The following is a 15,955-nucleotide window of genomic DNA, read 5'->3' as shown; positions in this document are numbered from 1 at the left end:
ATATTTAAAAATACCAACTGCAATACCTTTCATAATGCTTGAAAAGTCTATGGTGTACTAAACTATTTTACTGATCACGAGTTATACTTTGAAGATAGGGTCTTGGACTGTTTCATGAAAAGTATCTCAGTCAATAACAACAAACAAACAACAAGTAAACAATAGTTTACATAACCAAAATGATGCTTAAAATATGTTCCCGCAAAAATTATATTAAGTATAGGATCCCAGTAGGTATAGACCGACCTTCACCGAGCTGGTTGATGGATGAAAAATATTATATTATACAAGAAAATTCATTCCAAAATATGATTAATTAACAATTTAAAAAAAAAACATTTCTTTGGTATGGTTGATAGACAAATTCCATAGGTAGGTACCAATCGAAAGTATGAACCGAACCATCCCATGCGTAGAAGAAGACAGCATTGCAGCGATTGCAGCTGTGAAATAAGACAGTATGAAAATGAATGCTATTTATCCGTGAAAATAAAAAGGATAGCGATAGACTCGTAAATGCTGCGCAATGGCTGCGCATCATTTTGGAGTAGATAAATGATGCGCAGCATTTACGACATTTAATATTAAAATGTTGTTTTTTTTTTTTTTTTTTTAATACAATAAAACTTAAAGCTAGCCTTATCTAATTACTATATAAATCATGACCGCGTGGAATGGTGCCAAGAATACTGGCTGCATTTCCGCGCAGGACAGCCAGGCTGATCCGCTGCGCAAAAAAATGAGCCAGCCCTTCTGTCACCAGTTGAGGCTATTAATCGCGGTGAAATGTCTCGTAAAAAATTTTTAGCACTAAGACTCCATGGCCCCAGGGTCTCCACGGCAAACGGCACAAAAATGTAACTCTCTATAAGAGAGGCATACTTGCGCCGCTTGCCGTTTTCAGCTGTTTCTGCTGCGGCTCCCGGTCTTGATGCTGTCTTCCTGATATGACACGGGGCCAATGTGTCAACGCAAGTTGCGTCCCACATTAGCGCCCGTCCCCGTTCCCAGGGAACCAGCGTCAATCCATCAGGTCTCTTGCCATCATCCCGACTAATCCCTGCCGGCTCAATGAGCGCAGGAATATTTATGGTGGCAAGAGCTCTTTTAATTGTATCGTTAAGAGAGCCATGCCTAAACAGCCTACCGGAGCTCCTTTGGCAAGAGAGTCCGTGGATTCCAAATTTATCAACCTCTTTTCCACACGGACATCTGTGCTGATGGCACAGTGGTGTTCCCAATCTGAGACCTAGAGCCACACGAAAACTTTCGTTATCTAAAAGTGTGCCGAGATTTTTTGATGGCAAGGCATGCAGCCAATACCTATATTAAAATAGAAAACATAGTACCTACCTACTAAAAAGAAAAATGCATTTTCAATGTAATCAAATATTAATACTTATAAATAGTTCGTAAAGAAATAATTCTTTACTTTAACTTAACTTTAATTCATTAACCAGTACAGTGCAATTTACTCGTATTAGTTTACCTATTTATACCTGCCTACCCAAGAGTTGTGACGGGAAAAAAATAATCAACCTAACGTCAAAAACCAATAAACCAACAAACAAACACACTTTCGCATTCGCATTCGCATATTATATATAGTGATTTCTAGCCCCATAAACTGTAGCTATACAAACATCACATAATTTTTTTACTACAGTCCGGCAACTGGCATCGAAATGAGAAACCTCTAGTTTGTAATTTCTAAAGGGAAATATCCACCAGTTATCAGTTATTATATGCTTCAAATAATTTGTTCTCAGAACTGTCAAAAGAAAACTGCGAAGTGCATTCAGTTCCAATGCGTGATCTACCGGCTGGGCCGGAAGGCCACAACGATAAGAGTGAAGGCGCGCCTCTGGAACTCCACACTGGTCGAGGACTACCCGCGGGTCAGCCACGTCAACATCGCCTCCACAGCCTTCATACATATACCTGAACATTACAATATACACCAGAAGAACCTTGATGATGATTCTTATACAGTAACTATTCTTTTTAGCTACACATACTATTATTTTACGGTAAATACTCTGAACTAGCATCAGAGGAACTGCTAATGCATTTCCAGCTGTATGTAATTTAAAGAGATTGATATTTGTTAGGCCGATTTTAGGAAATACCGCAAACGAAAACTGGTTCTAGAATAAGTAGGTATGCCTGAGTTAAAAATGACAAGATCTGTGTAAGTAAATCGAATGTTTTTTGTTTTAGGTGGAGACAGTTGCGTATCCAGATTTGAAAATCAGTGAACCTTCAGAAGTGCCATTATGGGTGATAATAGTTTCTATAATAGTAGGACTAATAGTTCTTATTTTGCTTATAATCGCGTTATGGAAATTAGGCTTCTTCAAGAGAAGTCGACCTGACCCGACTCTGTCGGGCAATCTGGAAAAGAATAACCACGAATCCAGTCCGTTCATTGGTAGAGAGAGAAATAGTATTCGATAGCTGAGGGCCTGTATTTCCATTTTACATGGAACTTACGGAAACGATATTGAAACTCCAAAATTGTTGGAACTTTGTACATGGAAATGGACTGTTGTAGAATGTTTTGGTACATAGGAGATGGTATTGAATAAGTATAATTTAAAATATAATTTGACTGTGATGTCTTCGTAGAGGAAATATTGTGTCTAAGTACGTTAAAGTAGCCGCGATGCAAACAAACGACTGTGTCATGGCGGGTCATAATGCACCAAAAGATGATCGGAGTTATACAATTTATATGAAGACGGGTTAACTGGTGGCTTCGATTGGTGGATCATCACACCAGTATATTGGGACCAACACACCACGACACAGTTATTTGTTTGCACCTTTATGTTATGTTGATGTTATGTACGAGTCCCTAATGTGAAAGGTTATTATAATAATTGTTTTATTTGCATTTCTGTAGTGAGTATTATAAATAAAGTTTTATGATTGTTTTATATATTCGACGAATATGTGCTATACTGTAAATATGTACTTGCCTTTATTATTTATGAAGTTTTAGGATAAGAATTATTATATTGTCTTATTTACATTGAGGCTTTTAAATAATCGTCTATGATGAAAATACAAAAATATTTAATGTTGACGTAATTATATCGTTTAACGATGGTATTTATAAGCCTTATCATATTTAAGATATATAATGACTAGATTTTTTACTAGTCAGTAAATAATATGACCTGTGTTAGAGGTCCGTAGATTTGGATAGCGTCTACTTAAATACCTATTATTAAGCAAAAATTACTTAGAACTTACCTACTTAAAATAAAAAGATATACTTTTCTGTACTTAAAAGTGCATGAATCCTTATTTTTAAACTTTCAATGGGTAATTTAAATAGTGATAATCCCATTTGACAAATGAAATAAATACTTAATAATTATAATGAAGTTTGAATCACGTAACAAATATTTTTAAATTGTAATTATATTGTTATTTGTTTAGAAGTTAAGTGTACATAATGTAGTATTTATATTAGATTTTTTACTTAAATTTATACAAAAACTGTTGAGCATCGAAACATACTTAATAGGTACATGCTAATGCTATAACTATTCACAAAATATTCAGTGAAATATTGACGCTACTTCTATTAATAGATCCTTTTCACGATATAATCTAAATAAATTATTGATTTCACTTGTGTTTATTTCGGAATTGATGATTTTCCTGTTGATATTTTATTCTTACTTTTTTTGTTAAATCTATACTGCCAAATTGTACTTTATTACTTTATGTAAGTAATGTAATTAAATTATCCACCTTATATATACTTACTATAATTTTCCTGGTTGTGATTATTTCCGATAGTTTATTTGTAAAACACCTTCCTAAAAATAATACTTACTTAGTTTACAATGAAAATTATGAATTAATAAATGGTGCCATTTTGATACGTTTTCATTCATTTATTTACAACCCCTTTTCCGAGCATGCAGTTATTATAACTCAGATTTCTATTATACATACGGAGCCTATGTACACTTAGCGACACTAGCGCCAGTACTTTAGTGTAACTCCGGAGTTTCGAAAAATTACAGGCTCGTTTGCAAAATGGGTGTTGTTATGAACATAACCGTTGTTTCGATTTTCTAATTTTTAGAAAAATTAGAGCTTTTTCAGCGGTTACATTCATGCGCCATTTTAGCTCTATGTGTCAACTGTTGCCAAAAGTAAGGTTCACCTTTAAAATAAGGACTATATAAAATCGTACCTTTGAAATGAAATTTGAAACAAAAAGTTAAATGGAGCGTGAGAAGTCCTTGCCAATCGGAGTATGAGGCGTGGGAACCCCCCGGACATCCGCATGTCACCCGCGCTCGCCCGCACGTCCTGGTTGGCGCGAGGGCTATGCGGGTGTGCGAGGTGTTCCGGGTACAACGGGCACCCACAGCGGACTTAATTTGGTCGGTCCAAGGGGGTAAAATACGGGGTTGAAATTTGTAGTAAGTAATAACCTGAAAACATTACAGGTTCAACGTAGCCGTCTAGACTCTAGCTAGAGCAATGCCCACGGGACCCTATTACTAGCTTCCACTGTCCGTCCGTCTGTATCTTGTGAACCGTAATAGTTAGAGACTAGAAAGTTTAAATATAAACAGAATGTCTATAGTTCCGAGGACCTATTTCGAGTATGCGGTGGTAGCCCGCCTGCTCATTTGCTCGCTATTTTTATTTTAAAAAAATGATAGTTTAGGAAAGCGAGGAAAGCATGTTTTACAAAATTATTCTTTGTAAATGTACTTAGATAGGCTTCGGCCGTGGCTAGTTACCACCCTACCGCCAAAGCCGTGCCGCCAAGCGATTTAGCATTCCGGTACGATGCCATGTAGAAACCAAAAGGGCATGGGTTTAATAAAAACTGCCCTACCCCTTCCAGGTTAGCCCGCTTCCATCTTAGACTGCATCATCACTTACCACCAGGTGAGATTGCAGTTAAGGGCTAACTTGTATCTGAATAAAAATATAATAAAAAAAACATATTAAGCATACGTATTACGTACCTACACTTTTTAGGTTTGGTTAAGCTATAAAAAAGCTTAAGCCGCGACTCATGCATTAATTTATATTTAGAAATTAGAAGTCGACTGTGCCTCCATCATAATATCTATACCTATCTATCTGTTTGCTATACTTTGCGGCTAAATCACTAAACCATTCATGATTCACAAAGCACAAAGGTAGCTCTTATTCTGATGATGGAAAAAAAACAATTTTACAGCAACCGTGTGTAAATATAATTGTTATAAAAATCAGTTTCAAAATAAATCTAAAGGCATTTAGTAGGTAGATACTTATTTTTTTTAATGAATATTAGCTAAGTTAATAGCTGACTAATATTCCCCTCCAATTAAGCGTAAAGCTTGTGCTAGGAGTAGGTACGACAATAGTGCAACGGGTGGGAATTGAACCGGCCACCTTTCGGTTTTCAGTCCGCTCCTTTAACCGTTGAGCTATCGAGGCTTAATGTTAATGTTAACCTACATCCACTATGAGATGAGGCTTCATTTTACAATTAGTATTTTTATTTTTAAAAAAAACATGAATAATTAATGACTAGTCTTAATCTTAATAAAATAATATACTCTATATATTTACTCTTCTTAAAAGGGTCCTTGAAATCCCTTGTTCATGAGGGCCGTAGATTTCTGTAATAATAAAATAAACTGTAAACTGAAAGTAAGATGTCAAGATGTCGTAAAAGCTGTTAAAAAGTCTGAAAATCGCGCTTTGTGACAATCACAAAACTAGATATACCTACTTATACCTACTCACATCTTTTTTAATTGTAGACCAACAAAATGTACATAAAGAGGTATTTTTGTATTCGATATCGCTTTTCTGAATGCACGGCTGTTCCATGTTACCTGTAAAAATTTGCATTTTTTTAATTCGAAGTTTACTTATTTATTTTACACTTTGTTTAAACCACAACACAAAGCAAAAAAATATAAAAAAGTAGCATAAGCCCGCGACTTGATCCGCGTGGACTACACAAGTTTCAAACCCCTATTTTACATCCTTGAGGGTTGAATTTTCAGAAATTCTTTCTTAGCTGATCTCTACGTCATAATAGCTATCTGCATGCCTCAGCCCGATCCGTCCAGTAGTTTGAGCTGTACGTTGATAGATCAGTCAGTCCGTCAATCCTTTTATATATTTAAAGAATTTCAGCCGTATAGTAGGTACCCGGCAGGAATTATTGTACATCGACCTTTAGAAAGAGATAGCGGTTTCGTAAAGCGTTGTCTCTGTCGTTGAGACCGACAAAACGTCACATAGGTATGAGTGACAGAGACAACGTTCAACAAAGCCGAAATCTCTTTTTAAAGATCGATGTACAATTATTTCCTGCATATTATATAAATCACAGACATTTAAAATAGAATATTATACCTATTCAATGTAGGCTCCAGTAGGAAACTCCTACCGTTACCAATAAGGGTAGGAAAACTCCTACCGTTATGTGATTAATGGAAAAGGGTCACAACCCTCAGCAATAAGGAAAATGGCGCAGAGGGAGAAAGAGAGAGAGTTATTAAGAAAATGGAGCAAACCTAGTTCTACGCAAAAGCCTGCAAAAGATTAAGTTTCTTAACCCAGAGGTTGAGCTGTTTATTGATATTGTCAGCGGTATTTTACAAAGGATATGTTAAGATTTAGCTTGCGTATTTTCTGTTTCGCCATTTAGTATGCAGGTGATAGGTAGACAGGAAATCTTGTAACGCTTAGTTATGACATCAGAGGCTGACTAATGGGAGAATACCGTTTAGTAACCTTGTGGACAAAACAATAGGTAGGCAGGACGCAGGTATGCCTCTTCTTCAGCTTTAGGGTGGCTATACCCGGAAAGCTTTAAGTAGTCAGTCATAAGTCATGACTGCTTCAAGGTTTCCGTATAGTTACATAGCGAACAAACCTTACGGAAAAATATCTACTTATAGATAAACGGAAAAAGACGTTGCGGTAATCTGTATTCTCATGTAGGTAGGTATATATTATATTATAGTCCTAAGCCAAAATTCCAAAACATTGCGATCGGCCTTGGCCCTAGACAATCCAAGAAATACCCAGTGCACTTAGTCTGACTAAAAGTTTTTGGAAACTCGTTAGTCTGAAGCCCAAATTTTAGATTTGAACAAGTATACAGATATTATACTCCGTGGCTTTACTTAGGTTTTTTAAAAATCCCGTTTGAATTCTTCTAAATTCTTTCTTAGGGGAGGGAGTCCATTTTAAATAGAAAACTTATGTGCAAGTTCTAGTTAGAGTTTTTTTGATCGGATTGGCAGATTTGACATATCTTTAAGAACATTGTGGAGAATTCTGTGTCTGAAACAGGTTTCCTCCTCACAGTGTTTTCCTTCACCGTTAAAACAGAGTTATATTTAATTGGGTACATAAAACGCACATTAACTCCCAAATGTTAAAGTATAGAGATGCGTGCTTGGAATCGAACCCGAATAAGAGGTGTTAACTACTAGACTATCGCTACTTTAAATAAGGTTTTACTTTAGCAATAGGTCCTATTTCTTATGAAGTCTTACGGTACCAGTATATAGTTGGTTGTCCAGATGCGTGATGTAGCTGCCAGCTAGTCGCAGAATCTCGATCTTGCTGAGTTTGCGGTCCGGCGGCTCCGTGGGAATCAAGACACGGAGCGCGTTGAATGCCATGTTCACGCTGCTTAGAAATTAAAATGGTATTTTGATAACAATTCATTAATAAATATGCCTACTTACCTATAGTACGCGACAGGTCGAGATGGCAATGAGGGAGGGGGGGGGGGCGTCCCGCACATCCGCGCAGCCCCGCGCTAACTCGGTGCGGGATAGCGCGTATGACGTGCGGGTGTGCGGAGCATCCCCCCGCCTCATACCCCGATTGCCATCTCGACCTGTCGCGTAGGTACTAATGTCTTATATTATACTTAAATAAATACTAACTTTTGCGTCCTATCACGTTCCCGAGCGTTAGCCTGACATCGTTGTTTGGAAGTTGGCACAGTTTCTAGATTGTTTTGAAATGTCACTGAGCACAGGTGTTCCCAGGTGTCTTCGTTGAGCTGATAGTTTGTAAACTTATCCATTTACGAGTAGGTACCACTTACAATTAACTTGCAAAAAAACTATTTGTTAATTAAACTGTAACAGTTTGAGATACTCGTACATTTGGTTGCAGGATAATATGTGCTTCTAATCGGAGTGTTTGGTAGTAACTAGTAAGTGTCCCGCTTCCCGATGGATGTAATTTTGAAGGAGTCATTTAGGAAGAACAGCGCGCGCCTCTGACTCGCCTCCATAGAGCAGAAACAAAGAGGAGTTGGCCTAAGCAACTGTGCACTGTGATTTTCAACTAGGTCCTGACGTCATCACTGTGGGCGGGGCCTTAGTTAGTATGCTGTCTGCGTTCGTCAGGTTCACATATATTGAGACTCGTATTATCGGTGTGTTTTCGCGTTTTTAAGAACAAAAGGATGAAGTGTTGTGTTTTATCGTGTCAAAGTTATTCAGACAGACGTTCTGATGCTATGAATGGTATCACATTTCATTTGTAAGTAATTTTATACGTAATTATTAAATTGTTTCTACACTTATTGACATCTAGTGCGAGATAGCTGAACTATGTAGTGACATCAATATATCGATGTTAGCTCGCTAAGCGAGTAGTTTTGCTACTAACCCGCAGATGGAAAATTGAGAAGTGGGCGGCGTTCCACAACCCCTCACCCCGCAAAATGTCACTCGATATTTCATAGGGAAATCTTAATACAACATCTCCTCTTTGTTTCTGCTCTATGCTCGCCTCTTAACCGATAATTGTATAAACAGATGCCTCCTGATGAGCCAGGGCCGTATTCAAATCAAAACACTTATAATATAATAATATGTTTTATAACTTTTTTAAACGTTTTTTTGTACCTGTTTGAATAAAGATCTTTAACCGTACCTACTTTTCAACTCGAAATCTCTTCGCAAAATCTTAAATGATTTTGCGAATTTGATATTGATCTGAGAATTTTTAAAACAAAATCCTCTATCAATGAGAAAAAGTCCTTTTTCAAAATTCTTATGATTGCTTTCCATTGCATCTTATCCTCTAAACATAATATAGGTAGGTACTTACTTGTACAATCTGATTTGTTTTTTATTTATTTTGGAATGTCACGAAATATAATACTTTCTAGGTATACTACTTACTTACTTTGTAACTTACGACGTTTTACTGCATTTGGTTAATGAAGTCTCTCATCCATATTCCTCTCTAACCCCTTTCCAGTAAATCTAAATATATAAAAGGAAAAGGTGACTGACTGACTGACTGACTATTCTATCAACGCACAGCTCAAACTACTGGACGGATCGGGCTGAAATTTGGCATACAGATAGCTATTATGACGTAGGCATCCGCTAAGAAAGGATTTTTGAAAATTCAACCCCTAAGGGGGTGAAACAGGGGTTTGAAATTTGAGTAGTCAATGCGGACGAAGTCGCGAGCATAATCTAGTAGGTAATAAATGGTAGCGATTTACTCGGAATAACAAATGATGCGGTAAGTTCCCAGATCCTTCATTCAGATGAATGAAGCAGCGAACAAAATATACTACAAGCAACTTTATCCACAATACAAGATTTAAGTATAGCACTCGGAGATAATGTAGCTTTACCAGTGAAAGAATTTTTGGAATTGGATGAGTGGTTTCGGATATTATTTCCTACAAGCACTCACCAACTTTAGGGATGATTTGTGATTTATGCCAACACGTGGCGGGTGCGGGCCGTGCCACATACGAGGCGGGGATTCAAAACATCACGAACATTTTATATGAAGCAGTTTATGCTTCACCGTGCCGTATCCGTGCACGGACGCCACACGGTGAAGTGTGAACTGCTCCCTAATTCTTTAAAATAGTAAGTATGTACCTAGTATAGAACGGAGTCCGGGCCTGTTATGGCGAATGGCCGGGTTGTCATCGAGGATGTAAAGCGCCAATGCTTCCCCTTGTCCCTATTTGTTTAAGCTAACTACAGCAATAAATATTTTTAATGTCTTTGATGATTTGCCTGCCTATAAAGTTACGCATATTTTACGACGAATAAGAAATTGTTGTTTATGTAGGTAGGTACTTACTTAAATATCTGTAATTGAGAAGAGTTAGTTACATATATGTAGTAGAATTATAATAAATATTTAATTTAGAATAATAATTAATAATAATTAGTCAAGTACAAGCAGATCGTAAAAGTTTGTGTGACAAATTAAATTCTACTTATTTATATTCCAATTTATATCAATAACTTCTTAGGCTTATTCTAAACTACCTACTAGATTCGTTATTTCCAACCACTGTGTCTCGTAGATTCAAATTGGTATTCCCTCGAGGGAATAAGAATGTTGTGCCGTGGGAAAGGTCTAATTGGTTAAATTATATGGCCGCGTCCAAGAGTCATTTATATTCATTTACAGTGTTAACGATGTTACTACTGAAATGGCAAGGGGTAACGTCTGTTACTTCATGTAGATAGGTATGCGCTAAAAAACAATTAAGTCTTGGCAAGAATGAAGACAGTGATGAAGAGTTTATTTTTAGGGTTCCGTACCTCAAAAGGAATAAGGAACCCTTATAGGATCACTTCGTTGTCTGTCTATCTGTCTGTTTGTCTGTCCGTCTGTCTGTATGTCCGTCTGTCGTGTCTGTCAAGAAAACCTATAGGATACTTTGTTGACCTAGAATCGTGAAATTTAGCAGGTAGGTAAGTCTTACAGCACAAGTAAAGGAATAAATCCGGAAACCGTGAATTTGTGGTTACATCACAAAAAGAATAAAAATACATATTATGTTCATGAACAAATATTAGTACTTTCAATTTTCAACGTAAGATAATTATAACAAGTGGGGTGTCATATGAAAAAGCTTTACCTGCATATTCTAAAACAGATTTTTATTTATTTTTATGAATAATAATTTTTGAGTTATAGTGCAAAAAAATACCCGAGTACGGAACCCTCGGTGCGCGAGTCTGACTCGCACTTGGTTGGTGTTTTTAGTAAGTGGGTAGTCTCAAATGCTTAAAAAGATGTACAAAAAACTTCTTCATACTTATTTCATAGGTTCAGAACCTTACAAGCCAATTGGTTGGTGGTCGCAATTATTATTATAAACAGCACATATCCTGAATATTTCTCATGCGACGCGAAATTTTATTTTACCGTCATAACCCCGCTGTAATTTTTTTATTAGTTTGTTCATGACAGGTAGGTATCTCAATTTTGATTTGATTGTAGGTTGGAACGTTTTTCAGAAAATAGTCCAATTAAAGTTAATTGGACATAATTCAGTCCAGTTACTTATACCTACATGATAAAACACTCCGATTCAAAGTCGAGTTGAGAGAAAACACACTGCTGCACCATTGAATTCAATACTTTTTGTTGGAACTGCCAATTCGTCAACCATATTTCAGACTACCAGACAGTAGTCACGGAGCAATTACAAAGAGGATGTTCAGGTGTCTGTTGATTTTGCGACTACGTCATGTCCCCTCCATTGCATCCGCCAACCGACGCGGGCGCACCACGGCCGAGACTTTCTCCTCGCGACACTGTCGGTGAAACCACTCGGAGTCGATCATCAGCCGCGAGTCAGTCGACCGCCTTCGACGACGCCGCGACCTTACTTAACCTAAACACCACTAGTTACTTCCGTGTTCGCTTTCGCTCCGTAAACATTTCGTGCGCACGTTTTGTGTTTTACAAACATTTACCAAGACATTTGAAAATTTTACTGGAAAGAGATGATCAGCCGAATTTAAAAGGTGAGTTCTGCCTTTCTACTAGTATGGTCGGTGGACCTATCTTAGATGATGACATTCGATGATAAGGTGGGCGAAGCGCCTCGTGGTGAATGCAAGGACGCGGACCACCACTAGAGTGGTACCAGACGAAAACGTTTTTGCTATTTACCCACTTATAGCTATCGGATTACTAGTTGCATCCTCTGCATCGGTAAATTGCGTAAGCATGCCCATTTATGTACATTTAAATGAATTATAAACAAGGATATTTACATTTTAAGATTGTTTCTAAGGTCTTGTTTCTATCAGCGATTTATAGGTAAGCCGATTTCATGGTGTGCAATTTTTGAAAAGTTAACCGTCTTTCTGATAAGTAAACGTGCCTACCTACTATGTATTTAAACACATTTCTAGTTTTGTTTAAACAGTGAGTATTTTGAAAAAAATAACTCCATAAACCTAATTATAAGTTGTAACTCTTACGTATACATATTATTATCATTCTATCTACCTACCTACTTACTAACAATTTTAATGATGATTGCTAGTGATAAACTGTTGTATCGATTTCGGTATAAAGATAAGAACCTATTTGTTTTTAAAAAAGGAAAAACGGAACCTTTATATAGGATCACTTCATGGTCTGTCTGTGTGTCTGTCTGTCAAAAAACCTAGAGGGTGTTTCCCGTTGACCTAGAATCATGAAATTTGGCAGGTAGGTAGGTCTTATAGCACACTTAAGGGGAAAATTCGGAAACCGTGAATTTTCCTACATCACGAAAAAAATTAAAATGTGTTCATGAACAAATACTTAGTGTTTTCAATTTTCAATGTAAGATAATACCAAACGGGGTACCTATCATAAGAAAGAGCTTTACCTGTGCTTTCTAAAACAGAAGTTTATTTATTTTTATGCATAGGTACCTACCTAATAGTTTTTTATTTATCGTGCAAAATGTCGAAAAAATACGTCTGTAGTACGGAACCCTCGGTGCGTCAGTCTGACTCGCACTTGACCGGTGTTTTACGGGCAATACCTACTAGTTACTTAGGCAGACAATACAGAGTCGCTTAGCATAGTTGTAACCAGATTACTGTTCAATGAACCGTTTCTGACATTTGAGAATCAGCTGACTAGGGATCAGGTTTTTAAAGATAGATGAAAAAGTTCAAAAAAAGATAATCTTGTATAATTTATCTTCTTAATGTATCTTATGATAAATAGGTCAAAAGATAAAAATCGGCCTTCTTTTCAATGTAACGACTATGTTTTACAGTTTTTGTGTAAGTAATCAATTATAATAATTTATACGATAATTAAATCTTGAAATACAGGCTAAACACTTTTAACACCCGTAGTACCTATACGCATGCACGCACCCAGGCACGCACACATGCATGCACGCACGCACGCATGCACGCATGCATGCGCTATTAATAAATAACGTCGGGAAATTATATTTTCTTGCAGTCAAGCTCGATGTGCTGGATCTTTCCCTGAAGTATTATGATGTAAATGACTTCGTACCTAAAAAAGTAATATATAATCTTGGGCTATAAAGTTGTACTTAGTGGATTGATTGATATTAAACGATTTACCTAATACAAGTTGTTATTTATAATCGTAATGATAGCCAATTCTGTTGTCAATCTGTCAAGCCGGAGTAAAAAGTCTCAGATTGGTAATAGGTACAAACGATCAGGTCTTTACATGTTGTTAATACTGCTTGCACGCCAATGCGTTCAAATTATCCCACTTATCAGGTGCCTTATGTAAATGGTACAATTTACTTAATTTAACTCAAGCTTTTAAGTGGTTCATTACAAGCCCTATTTTCTTGCGATCGACGTCTAATGGTATCGCTGGTACTTTTATTAAAGAGTAGATGTTGCTTATGATGGTAATATCTGTTAGAATCCCGCGGGAATAAAATATTTTCTGGGACAAAAATTAACCTATGTCTGGGCTTCAGGATGGAAGTTATCTCCATACTAAATGTACTGTTGAGCGGTTGAGCCTTGAAAAGGTAACAGAATTACAGCAGAAAATAATGTACATCGAACTTTAGAGACTGATAGCGGTTTTGTAGAGCACTGTCTCTGTCGTTGAGACCGACAAAACGTCACATAGGTATGAGTGACAGAAACAACGCTCTACAAAGCCGAAATCTGATTCTAAAGGTCGATGTACATTGTTTCTGCCGCATACTGTAAAAACGTGTACAAATAGACAAACAGACACACTTTCCCATTTATAATATTAGTAAGAATTCCAAATATTTTTACAATACCTTTATAGCAAAACTAGCTTATTCCCACGACTTCATCCGCGGTGACTACACAAATTTCAAACCCCTATTTTAGTGGGTTGAATCGTTAAAAATCCTTTCTTAGCTAATGCTTACGTCCTAATAGCTATCTGCATACCAAATTTCAGCATGATCCGTCCGTAGTTCAGTAGTTGGAGCTTTGCGTTGATAGATCAGTCAGTCAGTCAGTTAGCTTTGCCCTTTATACTTATATAGATTGCGTACCTACCTACTTACACACTTCATCGGAAAAACGTAATGACTCACGTAGGATCTGCTAGCATCCTGCCAATGACCTATTACTATACCTACTATCAGGCCAATCAAGCCGTTATAACAATCATCACTGTTAAATAGTTAGCGTCATAAAAATGTTACACCGGCTTCCCACGGTGAGTGACATTGCAGACGGACGGACGCGGACCAGCCCGCACTGACGCACCATGGGAAGAGCATCGTCCGTAGTAGCGTAGACACATAGTCGTCGTCGTCCGAGACTAGTGCGTGGTGCGTGACTGTCTGTAATCGTCGGCAGTGCGGCAGTTCGAAGCCATTTTGAAGTAACCGACTCGCAGCGGATCGGACACACCGCAACGGACATGTCTGCGCTACCACGGACGACACTCTTCACATCATAGTACGTCGGTGCGGGCTAGTCCTTGTCCGTTCGCAATATTATACACCGTGGGAAGCAAGGTATTAGACACGAATGTTTTTCTATAAACGTCATCTTGTTCATCATGTTTAAACAAATATTTGTTACGGCACAAATATCGTATAACCTTCGAATCGCGTCAAGTTATATTTTTTTAGTAAACCTTTACCTGTTGCGTGTCTATTAGGTAAATAAAAATATATTTAAAAATTACATTTAACTTTTATTTTATAATTATAAAAAATATTATTACTATCCAATTCACTAAACAGATTCTACTGGAAGGTGCTACTCCTGTGGGGGTGAAATAGGGGTTTGAAATTTGAGTAGTCTACACGGACCAAGTCGCGAGCATAAGCTAGTACTTAAATAAATCAATATAATAATTTAAAAACTAGATAAAAGATATCAATGCAAGTGATTGATTAAAGAAATAATCGTGGATCATACACATAATTGACCAACATCAAGTTTCCAAAACAGTTGGCATAGCAAACGATCCTTGTAAAGACATTGCCGTTTGAGAACACACTCTTAGTTGTGTGTTCAGTATTATATGTCGATTAAAATTCCTCATTTGGAATGCGCATATGGTGCAGTTTGATGTTGGTACATAGGATAGCATTAATAACATTAAGTCGATACGAATAACCAAATAGACAAATACTGACATAATAATACGTTGATGTGGCAGTCAGTAATTTTTTTCTTTTAATTAAAAACATACTTAAAAATGAATCAATTTAAATGGGATATCGTAGTTAAGACCAAACTTTTCATAGAATAAAAAACACAAGGTGAATGCCGTATCAAGTAACAAAAATAAATAAGTACGCTCACGGCTAAGTAAAGACAGTATGGTCGTACATACAAAAGGCTCAATAAGGATTTTCTTCATAAATGTAGACAACGAAATTGGTTATTTGCCAGCGTTTCGACATATACATTATACAGTAGTTTAAAGTAGCATAATATAATGTTAGAGTTGAGTCACTTTTAAAGATCAATTGAAAGGGATGTAATTTAAAACATCGATCTATTTATACTACATGTTCCAAATAAAAACACATAAGTTTTTCATTCTAATGTGTGTTAGACTATTTATTATACTTAAAACAAAATTCAACTACTTAATTACTTAATTAAAGAAACTGAGAAAGAGAAAATAAACAAGCTAAAAGTGCGACTCCTAA

At 36.8% G+C, this 15,955-nt stretch overlaps 3 protein-coding genes across 7 annotated transcripts in view; 2 read left to right on the top strand and 1 right to left on the bottom strand.

Annotated features, from left to right (window-relative positions):
* mew (multiple edematous wings) overlaps positions 1-3,898 on the top strand; it is a 112,481-nt gene extending 108,583 nt beyond the window's left edge. For both annotated transcript variants that reach the window (XM_034976198.2, XM_034976197.2), the window contains 2 exons: positions 1,770-1,991; positions 2,221-3,898. In XM_034976198.2, the coding sequence (XP_034832089.1) occupies positions 1,770-1,991; positions 2,221-2,457 (459 nt within the window). In that variant the 3' untranslated portion in view covers positions 2,458-3,898. The remainder of the gene's footprint in view (positions 1-1,769; positions 1,992-2,220) is intronic.
* A 1,340-nt stretch (positions 3,899-5,238) lies between these two features.
* Positions 5,239-11,271, bottom strand: LOC117988917 (transcription factor 15-like). Of its 4 annotated transcripts, XM_069503447.1 has the most exons (5): positions 11,215-11,271; positions 7,950-8,147; positions 7,556-7,689; positions 5,779-5,870; positions 5,239-5,651 (listed from the first exon to the last, which is right to left on the bottom strand). In XM_069503447.1, exons 2-5 carry the CDS (start codon positions 8,090-8,092, stop codon positions 5,607-5,609), a joined length of 414 nt encoding a protein of 137 aa, XP_069359548.1. In that variant the 5' UTR covers positions 8,093-8,147; positions 11,215-11,271; the 3' UTR covers positions 5,239-5,606. The 4 variants fall into 4 exon arrangements, with proteins under 4 accessions (XP_069359548.1, XP_034832097.1, XP_069359549.1 ...); XM_034976206.2 differs by lacking the exon at positions 11,215-11,271 and having other exon boundaries at positions 7,950-8,774; XM_069503448.1 differs by lacking the exon at positions 11,215-11,271 and having other exon boundaries at positions 7,556-7,686; positions 7,950-8,774.
* A 370-nt stretch (positions 11,272-11,641) lies between these two features.
* Duox (dual oxidase) overlaps positions 11,642-15,955 on the top strand; it is a 43,117-nt gene continuing 38,803 nt past the window's right edge. The window contains exon 1 of the mRNA XM_034976193.2: positions 11,642-11,819. The gene's annotated coding sequence lies outside the window, so the exon portion shown is untranslated. The remainder of the gene's footprint in view (positions 11,820-15,955) is intronic.

Source organism: Maniola hyperantus, chromosome 15 (assembly GCF_902806685.2).
Source record: "Maniola hyperantus chromosome 15, iAphHyp1.2, whole genome shotgun sequence".
In the NCBI taxonomy this organism is placed as follows: Eukaryota; Metazoa; Arthropoda; class Insecta; order Lepidoptera; family Nymphalidae; genus Maniola; species Maniola hyperantus.
The sequence above is the reverse complement of the archived record's forward strand: the minus strand, read 5'-3'. Positions and strand labels throughout refer to the sequence as shown.

Excerpts from the sequence above, each read along its gene's own strand:
- LOC117988917 (XM_069503447.1), bottom strand. The coding sequence starts at position 8,092 with ATGGATAAGTTTACAAACTATCAGCTCAACGAAGACACCTGGGAACAC. Across the intron at positions 5,871-7,555 it reads GGACAACCAACTATATACTG|GTAACATGGAACAGCCGTGC; the intron begins GTACCGTAAGAC and ends AAATTTTTACAG. Across the intron at positions 5,652-5,778 it reads GGTCTACAATTAAAAAAGAT|AAATCTACGGCCCTCATGAA; the intron begins GTGAGTAGGTAT and ends TTATTATTACAG.